Genomic DNA, 18,888 nt, shown 5'->3' on the forward strand with positions numbered 1-18,888 from the left:
TTTCTGGTTGTTCTCACTAGCATTCCTCTGCCCTTATGTTACAGGAATGGTGCCAGCCCTTTTTCCAGATGATGAAAAAGACACCATACTAAGTCAGATTGGAGATGAAGCTACTAAAGCTGGCATGAACCCAGCTAAAGAGAGTCTCTGGCAATATTTTGTAAAAAAATGTGCAAGCAACCTTCACATTGTCCTGGGAATGTCCCCAGCTGGGGCTAATCTGAGAACATGGTGCAGAAATTTCCCAGGTATCAGTTGTACACACTGCTTAGTCCCTTTCCTGCAGAATACAGGTTTGCAGGCAAGAGAAAAATCTCTGGTGGACACTCAGGGATGTCTGACAGCTAAAGTTAGGCAAAGCAGGTTTCATGATCAAGGATTTACAATGCATGATTTTTTCCCCCTAGTTAATTACCACATAACAGTGAGTATTATTGATTAGCATTTACCAGATCAGTTCATTTTCCAGCTGAATAGCTGGAAATCAATTGGTCATCGTCATTGAAGCGGAAATATACAGCCTGTGTCTGCAGCCTCTCTTCTGTAGTTTACAGAAGAATGTGTGGTATTAAATCATTATGAAACTAGGATGGTGGTAAGAGAAACAGTTTTGTATCCGAAGCCAAAAAAAGGGGCATGGTGGGAAGGACATCCACTGGAGAAAAAACACCTGAGCCTGGTGGATGTTACGCTTCAGCAAGTGGCTGAAAGGAGTCCTGGGAACTGAAGAGACGTGAAAGATGGGTACGGGTGAGAATCCTAACCCAAGCATTAAAATACCTTGTTGCAGCTCTTGCCTGCATCCTGTAGAATGGTACAGCCTAAAGAATAGTACAATGGGGTTAGCACGGCACGAATGCAAAGTTGATTGTATACTATCAAAATGGAAGTATTGACTTTGTGATAAATTTTATTGCTAAGCAGGAGTCAAATAAGACAGATCCTACAGATTCTTGATGCAAATAAGGTTGTTGCCTGGCAGATTAGGGTCTAGTTTTGCAAAGGAATTTTTCCGATAACACTATCCTTTTATTTTAAGGTCTTGTCAACAACACTGGTATTGACTGGTTCTTGCCATGGCCCCCCCAGGCCTTGTATGCAGTTGCACAATCCTTTGTTGGTATGTAAAATGTCAGTATTTTAATGCATTGACCCTTGGGATATCCTAAGAAATAAATATTTTACTTTGCAGTTATTGTAGATAATTTGATTTCCCATTGTCCTTGTTACTTTAAGTCTAAATGGGTGATGCAAAATTCCAGTCAAAAAATGGTTTTGGATGGAAGTTTCTTACTCAAATAGATCTAAAAATTGCTAAAACTCAAGTTCCTGACTCTGCAGACAATGTGGCCTGCCTGCCAGGAGGCCCAAGTTCTCTTTTGACTGTGCCTTGGTCTTGCTCTTTACCCAAGAAGGCAGACTTTTTTTGCCTGGCTTAGATATGCATAAGGAAGATGGTAATCAGCTTGCTCTTAAAAAAACCCCAAACCTTTGACATTTTTCATTTCTTCTGCCCGATTTTAGGAAATAGCACACGCATCCCATCGGAGAGCTCCAAGTCAGTGATTGAGCACATGGTTGTGGTGCATGAATCTGTAGGGGATTTCAGCAAGAGGTTTCTGCAGAAACTGAGACGTAGAAACCATGTCACACCAAAGAATTACCTTGATTTTATCCATACTTACTCAAAATTGCTGGAGGAGAAAAATGAGTTTGTTTTAGGTGAGGCTATGTAGATGTTTTCTACTTTTGATAAGTGATTTAAATGTTTCTAAAAGAAAAAAAATTGTGGTGAGAATCCTGCATATTACCCGCATTATGCAAAAATGATGTTATCAGTACTATCTCAAATGCTATGCTGGCATTGAGTTTTGACATTGGAGCAACATCCTGGCCACATGTGAATGTTCAGGCTCTGTGTGTCAAACAGTGGGCTCTCCTCAAATTCTTCTGTGCATGAACCTGAGCCAGAATCTCCAAACCAAATGCTCCTTTGCCTGGGGAAGAGTTTGATTAAATCTAATACCAGCTCAGCTTAGCTCAGGGTTTGACATTCTTCCTCAAGCAGCATTTCTTATTCATACTTCAGTGGGCACTGAAATATGTGAGGAGGATAAAACATAAACAGTGTATGGAAAGCAAGTCGTGGCACAGGGCCAGTACGTGGCAGCTCAGCTCAGGCAACATTAACACTGTCTTGGGTGGGAGGCTTAGGAAAGGAAAAATCTCTGAGTCATTTTCCTTTCATAACCAAGGTTGCCTTGCTGCCATGTGCACCTATAAGCATATTTACCTTCTGTGAGATTGTCTGTTGCTGTGTGGTAGTACACAATCAATGCATCACTAACATTTCTCCTTTCTATCTAGCACAATGTAAACGTCTGGATGGGGGCTTAGTTAAGCTGAAGGAAGCTAGTGTACAACTGGCTGAGCTGAACAAGAAACTTGCTGAGCAAAAGATTGTGCTAGCGGAAAAATCAGCTGCTTGCGAGGCTTTGTTACAAGAGATTTCAGCAAACACAGAAGTAGGTAGGTAGTTTACAACTACCCAAGTATCCCACAGGCTATCCAAGGCTCACATAGTCTGTGTTGTGTTGTGTTGTGTTGGAAGACCCTCTAAGAGCTCCAGCTGCTTCTAGAGGTAACCCCCTTGTTCCATTTGTGCTGACCTAATGTCATGCTAGCAGAGCAGCTCCTCTGTCTTGCACAGATTACTATGTGTTTGGCGTACAGTACTTTACACAACTCATAACTATGTTTGCCTGCCCTTGTCTTCCCTTTCCAAGGTGTAGGGCGTAACATGGGAAAGAGGCATTAGCAAGAAAGGGACCTTCTGATTCAGAAAATTACTATTAGAGAAAAACCAGAGGGAAGCATAGGAGGAAAAATTATGTATGCTGTTGTGTGGAACACTAACAGTGTTCCTAACCTGGTGATAGAACTGTTAACATTGGCAAACTAGCAAGAAAAAGGTACTGAGTTGATGGTAATTTCTGATTTGCAGCCAAGAACATATCTATATTAGCATATTAGTATATGTTCTGCTTACAAAAATCCATATATGGCCCTGTTTTTACAATTCCTAGCTGAGGAGAAGAAAAAACTGGCTGAAGAAAAAGCTGTGGAGATCCAGGAACAGAATAAGATTATTGCTATGGAGAAGGCGGCAGCTGAGAGAGCTTTGGCTGAAGTCATGCCTATATTGGAAGCTGCCAAACTGGAGCTTCAGAAGCTTGACAAGTCTGATGTTACTGAGATCAGGTGACTCATTTGGATGTACAGTAGTATAAACTCTTGGAAATTCATGGGGAGACCCTGGTTTGCAGGGTCTGAGCCTTTCTCAACTGCATGTGAAGATAAGGACCTCAGTTGTCTGAGTGCAGAGGCCACAACAGAATCCCCTGATTCCTTGCCCAGGATTTCCCCTCAAGCCCGTTTTTCCAGTCTTTTGTTTGATGTCTTCCCCATATTTATCTATGGTGTGCATTTCTCTGATGCAATAGAAACTGCTGTGGTTTTTGCCTGAGCAGTGGGTGTCTAAACTCCTTTATTCCTCGTGTTTTTATTCTGTGTGAATAGGAACACATACCAGTTATTTTTCAGGGATGCTTTGATAGCATGAAAATGTATTTTTCTGCTGAATTAACTTCCCTCTATGGTTTTTATAATACTTCTTGTGTTTGGGGATAGATATAAAAGCACATCCAGTCCCTGACCTGCATCTCCCTGAAATAGCAATGGCTCTCCCTTCCCTGCCACACTTGTTTAGTTTCCTTTCTGTTGTAGATCTCTGGATTCTTCCTGTACTGCATAGCGTGATGGACAGCTGCTTCACTGCCCTAGGGAAGAATATCATGGCTCAGGATTTTAGGCCTTCCACTGTTGAAGTCCTTAATATTTCATTGATCAAATTGTCTGAATACAAGAATTAGTTTTGAGCTTTTGACTAGTTAATAATTTCTCATCTGGCCTGGGTGATCTTTTTCACTTTATGTAGGATGACTTACGTACTAGCTCTTGTTCTATTGCAATGACCCTCTTAACAGGAATGTTAAGAGGGTCATTGCAGTATGTCTGGCATCATGTGCTTTGTCTCCTCCTTTTTTTCCTCCATTGTGTCCTTAATCTCTTTTCTAGATCCTTTGCAAAACCCCCTAAGCAGGTGCAGGCTGTTTTGGAATGTGTTCTTATAATAAGAGGTTACAAAGAATTAAACTGGAAGACAGCCAAAGGGATGATGTCTGAGGCAAATTTCCTGCGATCCATGATGGAAATAGATTTTGATGGAATTACTCAGAGCCAAGTGAAATCTGTCCGAGGTAAATTACTGATCTGTATACTTGGAATGAATGTAGGATCTTGCTAATGTGATTAGCCATGTCAGCAGCAATCCTTCCAGTGTTGTTTGGGAGGGTGGGATTCACTTTGTGCAAGTGGACAGCACTGTCCGCAATGCTGCAGACGTTGCACTGTTGGGATGGCTGGATTTTTCAGGGTGCAAAAACCTTCTGCTATGTGTTATATCCAGTTTATACCTTAGCTAGGGTCTTATGCACTCTGGTTTAGAGCAGGCAAGAAACAAACAGGATAGGTGAGCAGGCCTGCTGTTTGTTTTTAGCCACTTAGTAGAATTATGACCTCATCCATGTGGTGGCAATTAAAATGTGATATATACAGGGTGGAAAGAAGATGAGCTATATCTAAAGCTTATGGGCCAAACTTTACACGTGTTCACAAGGGTGTAATCCAGAGTAGTTCCATTAAGAGAGGAATTTGGCTCTTTGAACAAAATTGCATCTGATTGCTGCACAGAAGACAACCCATGGTCCTGAATGCACTCCCTTCATGGAGAAGGAACTTGAGAAATCACTTGCAATATTGTGCTTGTATTGTTACAGCACAGTAGCTTCATCTCAAGGTCAGAGTCTCTTTAATATTCTGACAAATGTTTCATATTGTCTGTCACAGCATTGCTTGATATTGCTCCTAGGGGAAGCTATTTCTCTGAGGATTTCTGCACTGTAATTCAAGTCACTTGCAATATTTTTGTGTTTGCCCATTTAGCTCTGTTAAAGAATCTTAACACTACCTTCAGTGAGATGGAACTTGTGAGCAGAGCAGGACTTGGAATGTTAAAGTTTGTTGAAGCAGTGATGAGCTACTGTGATGTACTTAAAGAAGCCAAGCCAAAGAGAGAAAAGGTAAAGTGTGTAGATTCAAACTCAGAGGAGGATGAAGCATGATCCTGATGAGAAAAATAAGACTTGACAAATTCATAGACTGCCCACTTCTCTTTGAAGTGCTTAAAAAGAGATGTTTAGGAGAGCTATTGCAGTAGGAATGAGGCAGGTACTCAGTTATAAATTGCTATGTTTGTTGTGTCATAATGCTGGGATATGGGTTCCCATCCATGCCAGTGCTTGAAGGAGGAGGGAGGATCATGTTCAGCTGGAATTTTGTAATCTAACATGCTTAGAAAAACAGTTTCTAGCTGTCTGCTGAAAACAGACTTCAAAACACATGGCATCTGGACAGAGCAGTACACAACATCCGTGTCCCTTAAGCACAGACTGTTTGATTAGCTGTTTGTTTCGAATGACTGGGAAGTTAGCCGTCTTACCAAAGGAAATCTGATGTCCAACCGATGATGCTGGGAAACTTTCTTCAAGAAAAGGTTATTATATACAGCTGACTACTGAGAAAGTATGTTTACTAGATGATGAGTCTGACTGTTTTTGAGGCCTTCAGTATTGTTGTTGTTAAGCAGACAGACGTCCTCTTTTGTCATGGGATGACAGTCCTGCTGACCTCCAATGCCAGCAGGACTGCTCACATGCTTTAATGTACCTTGTGGGTACAAAACTCTAGGATATCTATCTGCTTTGGAACTGCAGTATCAGACCATGATGTGTATGTTTGGAACAGGGAGAGGTGGGTGAGAAACAGTGCCAGTTATTACCAGGACATTTTGAAATATCTGAAATAGCCAAAAGAAATCTGAGAACTTGAGATTTCTCTCCAAAGCCCTCCTTTCCTCTGATATTCTTGTGTTTCCTTCATAATGTAATGTAGGTGGCTAGGCTAGAACGGAACTATTACTTAAGTAAGCAGGAACTGGAAAAGATAAAGGCAGAGTTGGCTACCATTCAGAATGAGCTTAAAGCTTTGGGGAGCAAATATCAAGAGGCAATAAAAGAAAAGCAACACTTGCAAGAAGAAGCGGAGATTATGCAGAGAAGATTAGATGCTGCTGACAAGCTCATCTATGGCTTGAGATCTGAAAACAAGAGGTAAGTCTAGATTCAAAGAGGAACATTTTTGACATCGGAGGGTCATGTGCCAGGGATAATACCTATCAGACTTAAACTTTTTGGAAACATCACTTCCTGTGATATCTGTTTCTGAGAAGAGCTAATCTCCATTCTAAGATAATATCCATTAGCTCTTGAAAAATAACAATTTTTAGTGCAGAAGAACAAGGTGAACTCAGATTAAAAGGAAGAAGTTTCAGATTAGCTCAGTGTCTATGGCCATCATAATAGTGAGAGCGCAACTGATGGTAAATTTGGGGGTCTGTCTCAGCCTTCACCTAAAGTAGCAGCAGCTGGAAATTCTGCACATAAACCCCATCTCCCTGGTACAGACTGACCCAGTATTTCCTTATTATTCTATCAGGTGGACAAAGGAATTAGAAGACTATGAAATACGAAAGGTGAAGTTGCTTGGAGACTGTCTACTCTGTGCTGCCTTTCTGAGCTATGAAGGATCATTCAACTGGGAGTTTCGTAATGAAATGATCTATCAAGTGTGGCAACAAGATATCCTCTCACGAGAGATTCCTCTCAGTCAACCATTTAGGTTAGAAGGCCTTCTGACAAATGACGTGGAGGTTAGCAGGTACGTCCGGTCAAGAAACCCAGTGATTAATTAATGTGAAATTGTGAAGTGGGAGTCTGGATGTGAATCTGTAGGGTAGAATTGGCATTGTGGGTGGAGGTGCACAGCCATACCAGGGAGAGCCCGTTTTACTTTCATGTCGCAAAGATGAAAAGGAGACAAATAATTTTTCTTCTGGTTAAGGGAAACTATTTGTTATAACAAACCATTGTACTTTACACTCCAGGGACATTCACTGAACTTAGACACATACAATACCATTTTGGGAAATTTATTAAGGAGTTATCTATAATATGTGTTCCCATAGCCCAAGAGGAGTCTTTTCATTGACTTCAATGAACCTGGTATTAAACCCATGCCCAGATAGCCTATTTCAACTACGGCAGGATTACCTACCAAATGAAAGTCAGTGTTTTGAGTAGTGTAGTTGCAAATGGCTCAGACAATGAATCAGTCTGAGTTTTGACAGTCTTCTCACAATCACGTCCACTGTGTGTTTCCTTGTGTGTCTAATAGTGTGCTCAGTGAACTGCGTAATTTTACTCACAAATGAAACGTGCTGCTCTCCCATCAAGTTTCCTTTCTAGACTGCTCTTTGATCCATTCTGTTCTCAGATGGGTTTCCCAAGGATTGCCTCCAGATGAGCTCTCTATCCAGAATGGCATCCTGACAACATATGCAAGCCGCTTCCCGCTCTGTATTGACCCACAACAACAGGCATTTCATTGGATTAAGAAGAAAGAAGAAAAGAATAACCTGAGAGTAAAGATAAATTATCATTTTACCTCTTTACTGGTTGTTTTAAAATCTGCATAAATTTCTGTCACTTTGAGTGGGGAACCAATTATGTACTGATAAACGTGTTGACTGTTGTGTCTCTAAAATAGGTAATGAATATCAGTGTTCACATGACTTTCAGTTCTTTGGGATGGATGTTTTGTTTGGGATCTTGGCTAGCCTTAATACATGCAGAAATAATATACCCAGAAGACTGGTGTAGACTATGTTTTGTCTCAGCTCCGGGGTGGAGTTTTCATGTAGGACAATTAACACAGTCAGAGGCACAGCGGAACTTTGAAGAATAGTTCTCCAAATGGAAATTATTCTCAGTTAATCAGAATTAAAAAAAAAAGAAAAAGCATATCTCCTGTTTTGTACCAGTGCAGTTTATATCATCTGTAAGAGGAAAGACAAAAAACAACAAAGAGCAAACTTCATTAGTGCTGGCAACTATTGTAAAAAAATGATCTTCAGCAAATTGAATATAAGTTCTCTTTTCATATCTTCCCATTATTCTTTTGCAGATGGCTTCCTTTAATGACCCAGATTTCCTTAAACAACTAGAACTGGCCATAAAGTATGGAAGCCCTTTCTTGCTGCATGGTGTTGATGAATACATTGATCCGGTGATAGACAATGTCTTAGAGAAGAATATCAAAGTTGCACAGGGGCGAACATTTGTTGTTCTGGGTGACAAGGAGGTTGACTATGACAGTAATTTCAGATTGTACCTGAACACCAAGTTATCAAACCCAAAGTATTCTCCATCTGTGTTTGGCAAAGCTATGGTTATCAATTATACAGGTAAGCAGAAGTGTATACTTCGTAAAAAAGTAATGATTATACTGTAGTGCAAATTTAGGGTCTGGGTAGTTGTTTGAAACAGCAATGAAATTTAAAACAAATCTTAGTCTCCCTTATACTTTGCATCTGATTTAATAGGAAATCCTTCTCACTTCTCTCTTCTAATCTGAAACTGAGCTAAATATCTCTTCTTGCACCTGTTGGGATGCTTTGGTAGGAATGAGATGCAAAGTTATTAACCAAGTCACTTTGTTGCATCACTGTAGTTTTACAGGATGATGAAGATGAAATAAGTTGTGTAAAAGCTCTCATGTTTAAAAAACGACTGTGCTGTGTACATGTGTTGTATCTGTAGTTACACTAAAGGGCCTAGAGGATCAGTTGCTCAGCGTCATTACGGGCTTTGAAAGAAGAGAACTGGAAGAACAGAGAGAACATCTCATCCAGGAGACAAGTGACAACAAAAACTTGCTGAAAGATCTAGAAGATTCTCTCCTTCGGGAACTGACATCTTCCACAGGAAACATGTTGGACAACTTGGACTTGGTGCAAACACTAGAAGAGACAAAATCCAAAGCTACTGAGGTACCGGCTCTGGGCTTTTTGGAAGGTTATCTATCTACTAATAAAACATCATCTTTCCTTTTTCATGGTGCTTCATCTTTCACCCTTGAAGCTAGGAATTGGTTTGAAAGGAAATGGAGAGTTTTCTCCTATGTTGCATCTTTCGGTATTGTATCAGATCTGAAATGAAAAATTAATGTATTTGTTACTCAGAGAGGATGTAGAATCTCTTCCCTTGGAGGTTTTCAGGCTGTAGTTGGGCAAAGCCACAGCTGACCTGATCTAGTGGTGGTCATTGTCTTGCTTTGGGCAGAAAGTTGAACTAAAGATCCTTGGAGGGCCTTCCCAGACTACTTCCATGATTCTGTGTAAATCTTTGCCTTCACTTTTCATAAAGGTGGGATTCATTTTATTTAACTTTTGTTTTTTACAATTCGTACTACTTCTTTAGGGTTACCTACCCAGATTCCCTATACAGTCAACATATAGATGCAGGCACTGAATAGTTTATTGTGATATAACATATGTACTATGGATCAGTAATTACACGTGTATAAAGTCATTGTATGGCTAGGTGACTGAAAAACTGAATCTGGCTGAGACAACAGCGGTGGATATTGATCGTCTTCGAGATGGCTACAGACCAGCCGCCAGGAGAGGGGCCATTTTATTCTCCGTCTTGTCTGAAATGGCACTTGTCAACATCATGTATCAGTACTCACTGGTCTCCTTCTTAGAAGTTTTTGGACTCTCTCTTCGGAAATCCATGCCCAGTCCTGTTCTTGTGAAGAGGTTAAAAAACATCATGGATACTCTGACTTACAACACCTATAACTATGGCTGCACAGGTCAGTGCAATTTAGTGATGGGCTGATAGTGTGTTGTGCAAATGCTTGTTAAAAGCCATGCCTTTGGTTGGTTTATTTTAAAGAGGCAAGTTACCAAATGGTGAATTCACTAAGGTTCAGTTCTCAGCGTTGGTCCTGGTTTACACTTCGCTCCCTGCTGTTTCTGTTTGAAGAAACTATGTGTGTTACCTTTTAAAGAAATGGTTTTCTTAATACAGTTATGGATAGCGAATTTCAGCTGTGGATCTCACATCCCTGGATGTAGCTCAGAGATGCTGTTTTGATTCTGTAAGCCTGATCTAGAGCCCTATCTTTGATCACCCTGGTCTTTGTGAGGTGACCAGATGCGGGATATGGATTAACAGATTGCTTCGGTTCCACAAGTTTTAGCAGCTGATTTTTGAAAATATTGTCCTTTTAATGTAGGCTTGTTTGAGAAGCACAAATTACTGTTCTCCTTTAATATGACTGTCAGGATAGAACAAGCTGATGGCAGAGTTCCACAAGAAGAATTTGAATTCTTTTTGAAAGGTAACGTGAATGTTTATATATAAATACATAGCTGTATGTAGCAATAGCTAAAAGATCTTTTGAAGATAAGATTTTTGTCTGGATATGGTTTGTTGTAAGAGCTAGCACCTAGAGAAACCACTGAAGATAGCTGAACTATGTTGATTTACACAGATTGTGGATTCTGCTATTTCTATTTTTTCGCTTTTTTAAACAGCGAAGAGGCTAATCTTTCTCTGCAGATGTTGACAAATCTCACTTAAGCTAATTGATAGGATGTTACCTGCGAAAATAATCTTAAGTTGTTTTCTGACTATGTATAAATAATTTTAAAAATTTTTGCAAAGAGAAAGCTCTGGCTTTTGCAAGGACTTGTAAAATGCCATCTTTTCTTCAGCAGACCAATTTAATCTTACAGTGCTTCCAGAAACAAATTTCCAGTTGGTTCCTCTGTGCAGTGGGGCTGTATGTGTGGTCATGTATTGAAGAATTTATGACATGGACATTCACTTTGGTTTCTGAATGTGACTAGGCAATATTTCCCTGGAGAAGAGTGCACGAAAGAAACCGTATGCTTGGCTTCCAGATAAAGGCTGGGAAGACCTAATTCGCTTGTCTGAATTATTTCCTGAGAAATTTGAATCTCTTCCAGATGATGTGGAAAAAAATCCAGATGTATGGAAAAATGTACGTGCTTTTCTGCAATCCTCTTTTCTCTCCTTGTTTTTCTTCTGGTATTAAATGTTCAAGTATGATGCAATGTGCCATAGCACTCGGCAGGAGGCATGTCACCACTGGCTTTTTCTGTCAAGGCCTTGCTTTTCTTCCTGACCTCAGTTAGTGATTGGCTTATTTCCAGAAGAGTTAAGGCTCTTATTTTTTAAAAAACAAACAACAAAAAATCTTCCCTGGTATACTGTAGATTTTTTATTTTTCCAGTCAGATGCCTTAGATGAGTTATTTACCCTGTTGAAGCCAGTGGAATTTTTGCTGTTGATTTTAACAGTCACCATTTCACTGTTATTTTTGTACTGCTAAATTGTACTTTGATCTTCTTATGGCAGTGAGTTCTATAGGCTAGTTACAAAAACAGACTTCCCTTTGTTCTACCTTTAGTTTCATTCCATATCTTGTTGCTTTATAAGAAGTCTTTCCATAAGCAATCTGTTAATACTTTTTGCTTGAGATGCTATTTTCTGTATCCTAAGAGAATTACTTGACATGAAGTACAAATGTGTTTCTGGACTTGAATACCTTATACTGAAAATGTTGAATTTTTTACATTCACTTCTTCTTTTAATATTTCTTTGCAGCTGATTGACTTCCTTCTTTGTTCTTGTGTCTCTCGGCCCCTTGTTAATGAAATTGGTTTTGTCTGCTTTCCTACTATTTTGTTGATGGAATCATGAAATTCCTTTGCATTGTCTCCCATCTTTTCTTGCCAGTGGTATGATACAGATGCTCTGGAGCAGATGCCGTTCCCCATGCAGTACCAGAACAGTCTCACGAACTTTCAGAAGCTCCTACTTTTACGGTGTTTCCGAGTGGATCGGCTGTATCGGGCAGTTACCGACTACATTACTCTGACAATGAGTGAGAAGTAAGCTACTTTCTTCTTTCAAATCCAAATCACACCATTCAGGTATTTCACACAGAACTGGAGTTGTAATCAATTATGTAAATGCTTTTGTAATTCACCTGAACAGCAGAGCATGAGTTGACTCTGTATCATTTCCACATGCGGTCTGCGGTGAGCTTTGATGTTTTTGTAAAAATCATCTCCTACACAAGATGGCTTCTCTTGTGCAAATGAGCAGTTTATTGTGCTTCTTCTCCTAACAGGTACGTGCAGCCCCCTGTGATCAGCTTTGAAGCTATCTTTGAGCAGAGCAGTCCTTACTCGCCAGTTGTTTTCATCTTAAGTCCTGGCTCTGATCCTGTCAGTTACCTCATGAAACTGGCTGAGAGGACCGGCTTTGGAAGGGATAGGCTCAAATTCCTAGCCATGGGACAAGGCCAAGAAAAGGTAACTTCAGTGGGAGAATAGGGATGTGCTGTGTGCAGCAGGTTAGTCTGCTAATTGCAAATCGTGCTCCCACTATTGTGGACCTGTTCAAATTTCCTTGCCAAAGGTCTGTTCCACTTTAAAGGGAGCCACTTTGTCGTTCAGACATAGCACACAATTTACAAGGCTGGAAATAACGCTTTCCTGTAATGTGAGAGGGGGCATTTGTCTGACTGGCTGATTTTAGGTTTTGGGTAAGGGTAGATTCAGAATGATACTGTCATCTGTTAAAAGCCAGTTGAGCTGAAAACATGTTACTCTGCAGCCCTTCGAAGGTTAATCAGTGACCCTGTATATCTGTGTATTGACATTAGTTGATTGGAAGTCACAGTGTTTGTTACCAAAAAGATTTACCTTTACCTGCTGCTTTTGCTGTCCTTCCTGTCGCTCTCTTTTCGTTATGGACACTAAGGCAGGGCTGTCCAAAGCTTAGCAGGTGACTGAATTTGCTGTGATTTGTCAGTGTGAGAGCTCCTATTAGATTCATTTAGACTACCGCTTCCTAGACTCTGATCTTCACCCTCTTCTGGGCCATGCACACTCCTGTATTCTTTTGAAATATTTAAATGCTCTGCATGACTTTTAATTTCAAAAGGAATTCATGAAATTAGAAAAACCATCTCAGACCAAGTTCTTGTGGTATTGGAAAAGGTCTGTTCTCGGCAGGGAGCACTCTGGTAAGTCTACAAAAACTAACTAAAAGGCTGAGTGTGCTTGCTAGCAGAAAGAAATTCACTGCACTAACCCATCACAGTCAGTTTGCTTACAGCATAGAGTTACTCACAGACAGTTCTTTCTCTCTCTTAAGATTGCGTTGCAGATGCTGGAGAATGTAGCAGTCCGTGGAGAGTGGCTAATGTTGCAGAACTGTCACCTTTTGGTGAAGTGGCTTATCAATCTGGAAAAGGCCCTGGAGAAAATTATGAAGCCTCACCCAGACTTTCGCCTCTGGCTGACTACTGACCCGACCAAGGGCTTCCCGATTGGAATACTGCAGAAGGCGCTGAAGGTAGCGTGCAGTGGGGAAACCCTGGTCGGGAGGCCATGGCCTGCCACTCTTATTGAGCAAAACAGACTGGCTTTGGGAGGAGCATGACCTGAATGCAGCATGTTGACTTGGGCTCTATGTACTAGTTTTTTGTCTTTATAAGCCAAATCCTTTTTTCATCATCCCGTTTATCTCCTTTGGGTGAAAGCTGTTCAGTAGTTTCTTCTCAAAGCAGTTACTTCAGAGTAGAGGTTTGTAAGTGAACCTGGAAATGTGACAAATGGTCTTTAGACTCAAATGCTGCCACAAGTGAGGAACAGCCAGAGAGACAGGAATAGCCCTGTCAGCCCTGATGCTGAAGTGCAGAGCTGAGGTCTGTCTCTAGCCTGGCAACAGTGCCAGTGGAGCAGACGCTGTAATAGGATAATGGTTTCCAGCTGCTACTTGAGGCTGCAGCATTTATCACAAGCAAGCTGAGCTGATTGCTTTGAAGGCCCAAGCCATGATGCTGTCCTAATGTTCTTTCCTATGGCTGTTTTACTTCTGTTGTGGTGAACCAGTCCTGTAAACATAATTATTTTATTTCACAGATTTGAAAGCAGTGTCGTGACAGATCTTCCCATTGTGTGCTGTAGCGTATCAATGACAGCTCTGGAGTATTCATTTCCAGCAGTGCTCAGTACTGCAGTGGGGAGAAGTGAGCGTGAACGTATCTTTAAGACTGCAAATATGCACTTTGTAGGTCTAGTCGTGAGCAGTGAGAATGAAGGTTTTAGAGCACTTTGAAAAAGCTGCCAGGAAGCCAGGAAGCTGGCTGTGCCTCAGTTTGATCATCAGTAAAGCCATATTAAAGACTGTTAAGCCGTCTTACTGTGGTGATATGTAGGACACACCAAAATGTGTACAGTACTGATATTTCAGTAAATTAGATCTTCGAGTATGATAAAGATTAGCATCTTTCCAATACCATGACTATTTCTAAAATGATAGCAGATTTCTCTTTACATACATGTGTTTACTTTGATAAACTTAAAGATTTGTGTCATGTGTTTACTTAAGAAGAAATCCCGTATTGATATCAGTTTGGAAAGCTGCTCAAAAATGTCAAGATTACATCATATAGCTAACTTGGAGAACATGATACATTTATAGCTTATTTTCCTGAGGCTACCCAGTAGTTGATGGCTTCCCTAATTATTTTGATAGGTTGTGACAGAACCACCTAATGGTCTGAAACTGAACATGAGAGCCACGTACCTCAAAATTCCCCAAGAAGCCTTAGAGCAGTGCCCACATCCTGCCTTTAAATCCTTAGTCTACGTCTTGGCATTTTTCCATGCTGTGGTTCAGGAGAGAAGGAAGTTTGGGAAGGTTGGCTGGAATGTGCTGTACGATTTTAATGAATCTGATTTCCAGGTAAGAAAATAATGACAACGGCTCTTATATTCTTGAGTTGCTCAGGTTACTTTTGAAAATGTATCATCTATCCAGCTTTAATCCTTCTTGCAATAAGATTTTGCTTCATTTTTTTTTCTGCTGCTGTGGAGTCATGCGGACTCCTGATCTTCTATAATAACAATTTTGGCCACTAGAAATTAGTCAGGTTCCCAATCCTTCATGTGTTTATTGCCTCTCTCATGGGTTTCTTTTCTTGGGAGGATTTATAATTTTTAATTATTTGAGGAAGAAATAATTGTTAGTTTTCAAACAAAAAACTGCATTAAATAAAGTCTATGTTTATATACAGCTCATTTATGAATCTTCTTATCTCACATGTTCCAACGACTTTATTAGGTCTGCATGGAAATTCTTAACACATACTTGACAAAAGCTTTCCAACAAAATGATGGTGAAATCCCCTGGAACAGTCTCAAATATCTTATTGGTGAGGTGAGTGCCTACAATGTCACTGAGGAACATTTGATGGTAGAAGAATCCAGGTAAATGAAGCTTCCTTTCTGCATGAGCTGTATCAAGGAAAGCTGGCTGAGAATCTCTCCTGGGAAGTCTTGGAACTCTGGTGTAGCCTTGAGCAACTCACTTAATCTCATTGTCTCAGGGAAATAGGGCCACTGAGCGTAACCGCGCAACAGGGGAGTTATGGTGCTTAATTAATTTTGAGTGAGAGAGCCCTTGGGATCCTCTGATGAAAGGTACTGAATAGCACAACTTTTATTAGTACAGGGAGTATAACTGATGTGCGAGCTGTACAAACAGGTGTTGCTAAAGCTCTTGCAGTGCTGTAACTGATGCCGGCCAGTTCAGCGTAGCTGCTGTGACATGAAATTCTGCAGAAAGCTGTTGTTTTGCAGCACTTAATCACAGCTGAGCATGAGCTGGTACCTAGGGAAGGGAACCATTGCACACAAATCACCAGCACTGGTTATGAGGGGTGCCCAGAGCAGCTATCTATCTCCAGACTAAGTTCAAATACTTCCTGCCTGTTTGCCCTTGTGAGGGGGCTAGAAAAGATGTGCTTGGTGTCCCTTAAGGGAGACACTGTTAGACCATGCAGTCACTGCAAAATCAAAGAGTAGTTTGGATCTTTCAGCAATTTTAAACTGTATTTGCTGCTCCAAAGCCAATGCTATAATGTTGATGTAACTAATTTCTAGGTCATGTATGGTGGGCGAGCAATTGATAGCTTTGATCGTCGCATTCTGACCGTCTATATGGATGAGTACCTTGGTGATTTCCTATTTGACACATTCCAAGTGTTTCATTTTTATAAAAACGACAAGGTTGATTATAAAATTCCACAAGGGACTGTGAAAGATGACTTTGTTGGTAAGAAATGCTTTTCCTGCCACCTATGTTAGCATTAAAAAAAAAGTCTACTTACAGTATACATTCTCCCCATACATCTGTTGCTGAATATGAGAAGCTGAAAGGAACTTCAGGAGTTGCATGTGCACCTATTGCAATGTTACAGTCCACTGATGCTACTGGTCTTGCTTTGTGTGAGCAGCCCTTTGTAATGTGAGCTTACCAGCCAGATCCTCATTTCTTTAAAAAAACCCAAGAAAATTCCCACATAAACAGCATGTTAATTATGTTATTATTAATTGATGCATTTCCATGAGGGGTGTAGGGCGGGTGTATTTCATGCTTAATAATGTTTATTCGTTCCTTGCAGTGTTTCAACACCTGCTATAGCATTTGATTATATTTTTTTTTCTATCAAAGCAGTAAAAATCACTGCAGTATTCTTTTTTTGCCTGGTACCTGTGGTTTAATATATCACATCTTTAAGAAGTGTGTTTTTGTACTGCAGAGGCAATAGAATCTCTGCCACTTTATAATACTCCAGAGGTATATGGTCTTCATGCAAACGCTGAGATCGGCTATTATACACAAGCAGTTCGCAATATATGGTCTCATCTTCTTGAGCTGCAGCCTCAAACAGGTATGTTCTCTATTACTTTGAACTGTTTTTGTAAATAATGAGGTGGTGAGCTGCTTGCCACGGGGATTGTGATACCAGCCATGCTGCAGCCCGCCTCAGGGTGCCTGGGTCCTGGCACGGGCACTGCAGCCCGTCACACTGCCCGCACCCCATGGGAGGTGTGTGGCCCCGGGGGGCACGGCGGGATCGTGTCATGGCCTTGGGGAGCAGCAGCAGCAGAACTGCAGGGACTGGGAGGTGAGCAGAGCAGCTGAAGTGCTTGGCCCTGCCAGTGTGGAAGTAGTTCAACACGTGCCTGGAGGCAGTTTGAGATGCGCAGGGAGGCTTCTGCTGCAAGCGTCAGCGCTGCAGAGGGTGGGAGACTTTGATGCCAAAAGGTGAGTCAGCTTTCCGAGTTCTCGTAGAGAATTAATCGAAGGGTTAGTAGCCTATGCAGATTTAGTCTCATTAAACCATTTTGGTTTTAGGTGAAACTGGAACGGGAATTACTCGAGACAAATACATTGCAAATGTTGCTAAGGATATAGAAAACAAAATACCGCAAGTATTTGATCTTGACCAGATAAGGAAACGTTTTGGAACAGACATATCTCCTACAACTGTAGTGCTGTTGCAGGAACTGAAACGTTTTAATAAGCTGATCACTTGGATGGCAAAGTCACTGGCTGACCTGCAACATGTAAGTAAGAACACAGCCGCTGCTCACAGCAACTAGATGAAACCAGTCAGGCTTCCCCTACCCCAGGCTGGCACTCAGACTCTCACACCTTTACAGGCCTTGGCTGGGGAAGTCGGAATGAGCAGTGAACTGGACGATGTGGCTCAGGCTCTCTTTAATGGGCAGATTCCTGTGATCTGGCGGCAGCTAGCACCCGACACACTCAAAACACTTGGAAATTGGATTGTTTTCTTTAGAGCTCGGTATAACCAGTACACCAGCTGGGTAAGCGAGTGCCTCCAGAAAGCTTTTTGTTTTGTTAATCTGCATGGCAGGCTGTTCAAATTGGTGCAGAAGTCAGTGAACTCACACTGCTTTAGATAAGTTACTTAACTAATGCCAGTCATCCCCTAGAATGATAACGGATTGTTGCATGACCGTGGCTACAGGGCACACTAGCCACTGGCTTGTCTTTAAGAGCATTGGCCTCTGCGCTGAGCACCTGGTGTGCTGGGAGAACCAGGTGCTACAGATTGTCTTCTGTGATTGCAGGTTGAGGAGGGTGAGCCAAAGGTGATGTGGCTTTCGGGCCTGCACGTCCCAGAATCTTACCTGATGGCTCTTGTTCAAGCCACCTGCAGGAAAAACAAGTGGCCCCTGGAGCACTCCACCTTCTACACAGAGGTAACGAAGTACAGGACTGCAGAAGAGATCACTGAAGAGTCTGCTCAAGGTAGGCATTTTTATGATTATTTGGCAAAAAGAGTGAAGTCTTTAATTGGTGTATGAGAGAGAAATTGCTTGGCATACTGAGGGAGATTACTTAGCTTATACCTCCACTGAGAATACTCTTGGTTTTGCATTTCACGGTCCATGTGATTGCAAGCTGGGAAGTAGCTGGGTTCTGGCTCCTGCTTCCGGGCTGAGCCCCTGCCCGCGCAAGGGATGATCTTCCTCCTTCAGCTCGTGTCACCCACATGGATATATTTGAACTTCCACCTCTCCCTTGTTCACTCACTCTCTGCCCTTTCTCCTTAATGGCTAGAAATTATCGCTCCTGGCAGGTTTATAAAGATCTATTTACACCACAAATAATAGATGGAAATATATTTGAACAAAAGGTAACTACAACTATGTATGATTTATTGTGTAAATAACTCTTTATGAAATCTCTGTGACTAGCAATGCTCTAATTACTGAATACAACAAATTCTGGGTAAAGGGGACAGCTGAGCAAGGCTTTGGAGTACTACACGTGACTGGGAACAGAGGAAGAAAAAGAATCTGATTGTTTTTTGCTAAATCTAACTTTCAGTTAAAAATAAAAATCACCTATTCTTTATTTACTAACATTTCATCAAAACGCT

At 41.1% G+C, this 18,888-nt stretch overlaps 1 protein-coding gene across 1 annotated transcript in view; it reads left to right on the top strand.

Annotated features, from left to right (window-relative positions):
• The window catches only part of DNAH10 (dynein axonemal heavy chain 10), a 58,205-nt gene that overhangs the window by 37,091 nt on the left and 2,226 nt on the right, over positions 1-18,888 (top strand). The window contains exons 53-77 of the mRNA XM_040583523.1: positions 45-248; positions 1,040-1,120; positions 1,525-1,722; positions 2,368-2,529; positions 3,087-3,261; positions 4,138-4,319; positions 5,065-5,201; positions 6,073-6,290; positions 6,676-6,897; positions 7,513-7,660; positions 8,203-8,482; positions 8,838-9,067; positions 9,621-9,894; positions 10,321-10,425; positions 10,937-11,091; positions 11,850-12,004; positions 12,247-12,430; positions 13,278-13,478; positions 14,664-14,873; positions 15,252-15,347; positions 16,073-16,244; positions 16,732-16,863; positions 17,331-17,542; positions 17,639-17,806; positions 18,074-18,254. Of these exons, the coding sequence (XP_040439457.1) occupies positions 45-248; positions 1,040-1,120; positions 1,525-1,722; positions 2,368-2,529; positions 3,087-3,261; positions 4,138-4,319; positions 5,065-5,201; positions 6,073-6,290; positions 6,676-6,897; positions 7,513-7,660; positions 8,203-8,482; positions 8,838-9,067; positions 9,621-9,894; positions 10,321-10,425; positions 10,937-11,091; positions 11,850-12,004; positions 12,247-12,430; positions 13,278-13,478; positions 14,664-14,873; positions 15,252-15,347; positions 16,073-16,244; positions 16,732-16,863; positions 17,331-17,542; positions 17,639-17,806; positions 18,074-18,254 (4,482 nt within the window). The remainder of the gene's footprint in view (positions 1-44; positions 249-1,039; positions 1,121-1,524; positions 1,723-2,367; positions 2,530-3,086; positions 3,262-4,137; positions 4,320-5,064; positions 5,202-6,072; positions 6,291-6,675; positions 6,898-7,512; positions 7,661-8,202; positions 8,483-8,837; positions 9,068-9,620; positions 9,895-10,320; positions 10,426-10,936; positions 11,092-11,849; positions 12,005-12,246; positions 12,431-13,277; positions 13,479-14,663; positions 14,874-15,251; positions 15,348-16,072; positions 16,245-16,731; positions 16,864-17,330; positions 17,543-17,638; positions 17,807-18,073; positions 18,255-18,888) is intronic.

This window comes from Falco naumanni, chromosome 1 (genome assembly GCF_017639655.2).
Source record: "Falco naumanni isolate bFalNau1 chromosome 1, bFalNau1.pat, whole genome shotgun sequence".
Classification (NCBI taxonomy): Eukaryota; Metazoa; Chordata; class Aves; order Falconiformes; family Falconidae; genus Falco; species Falco naumanni.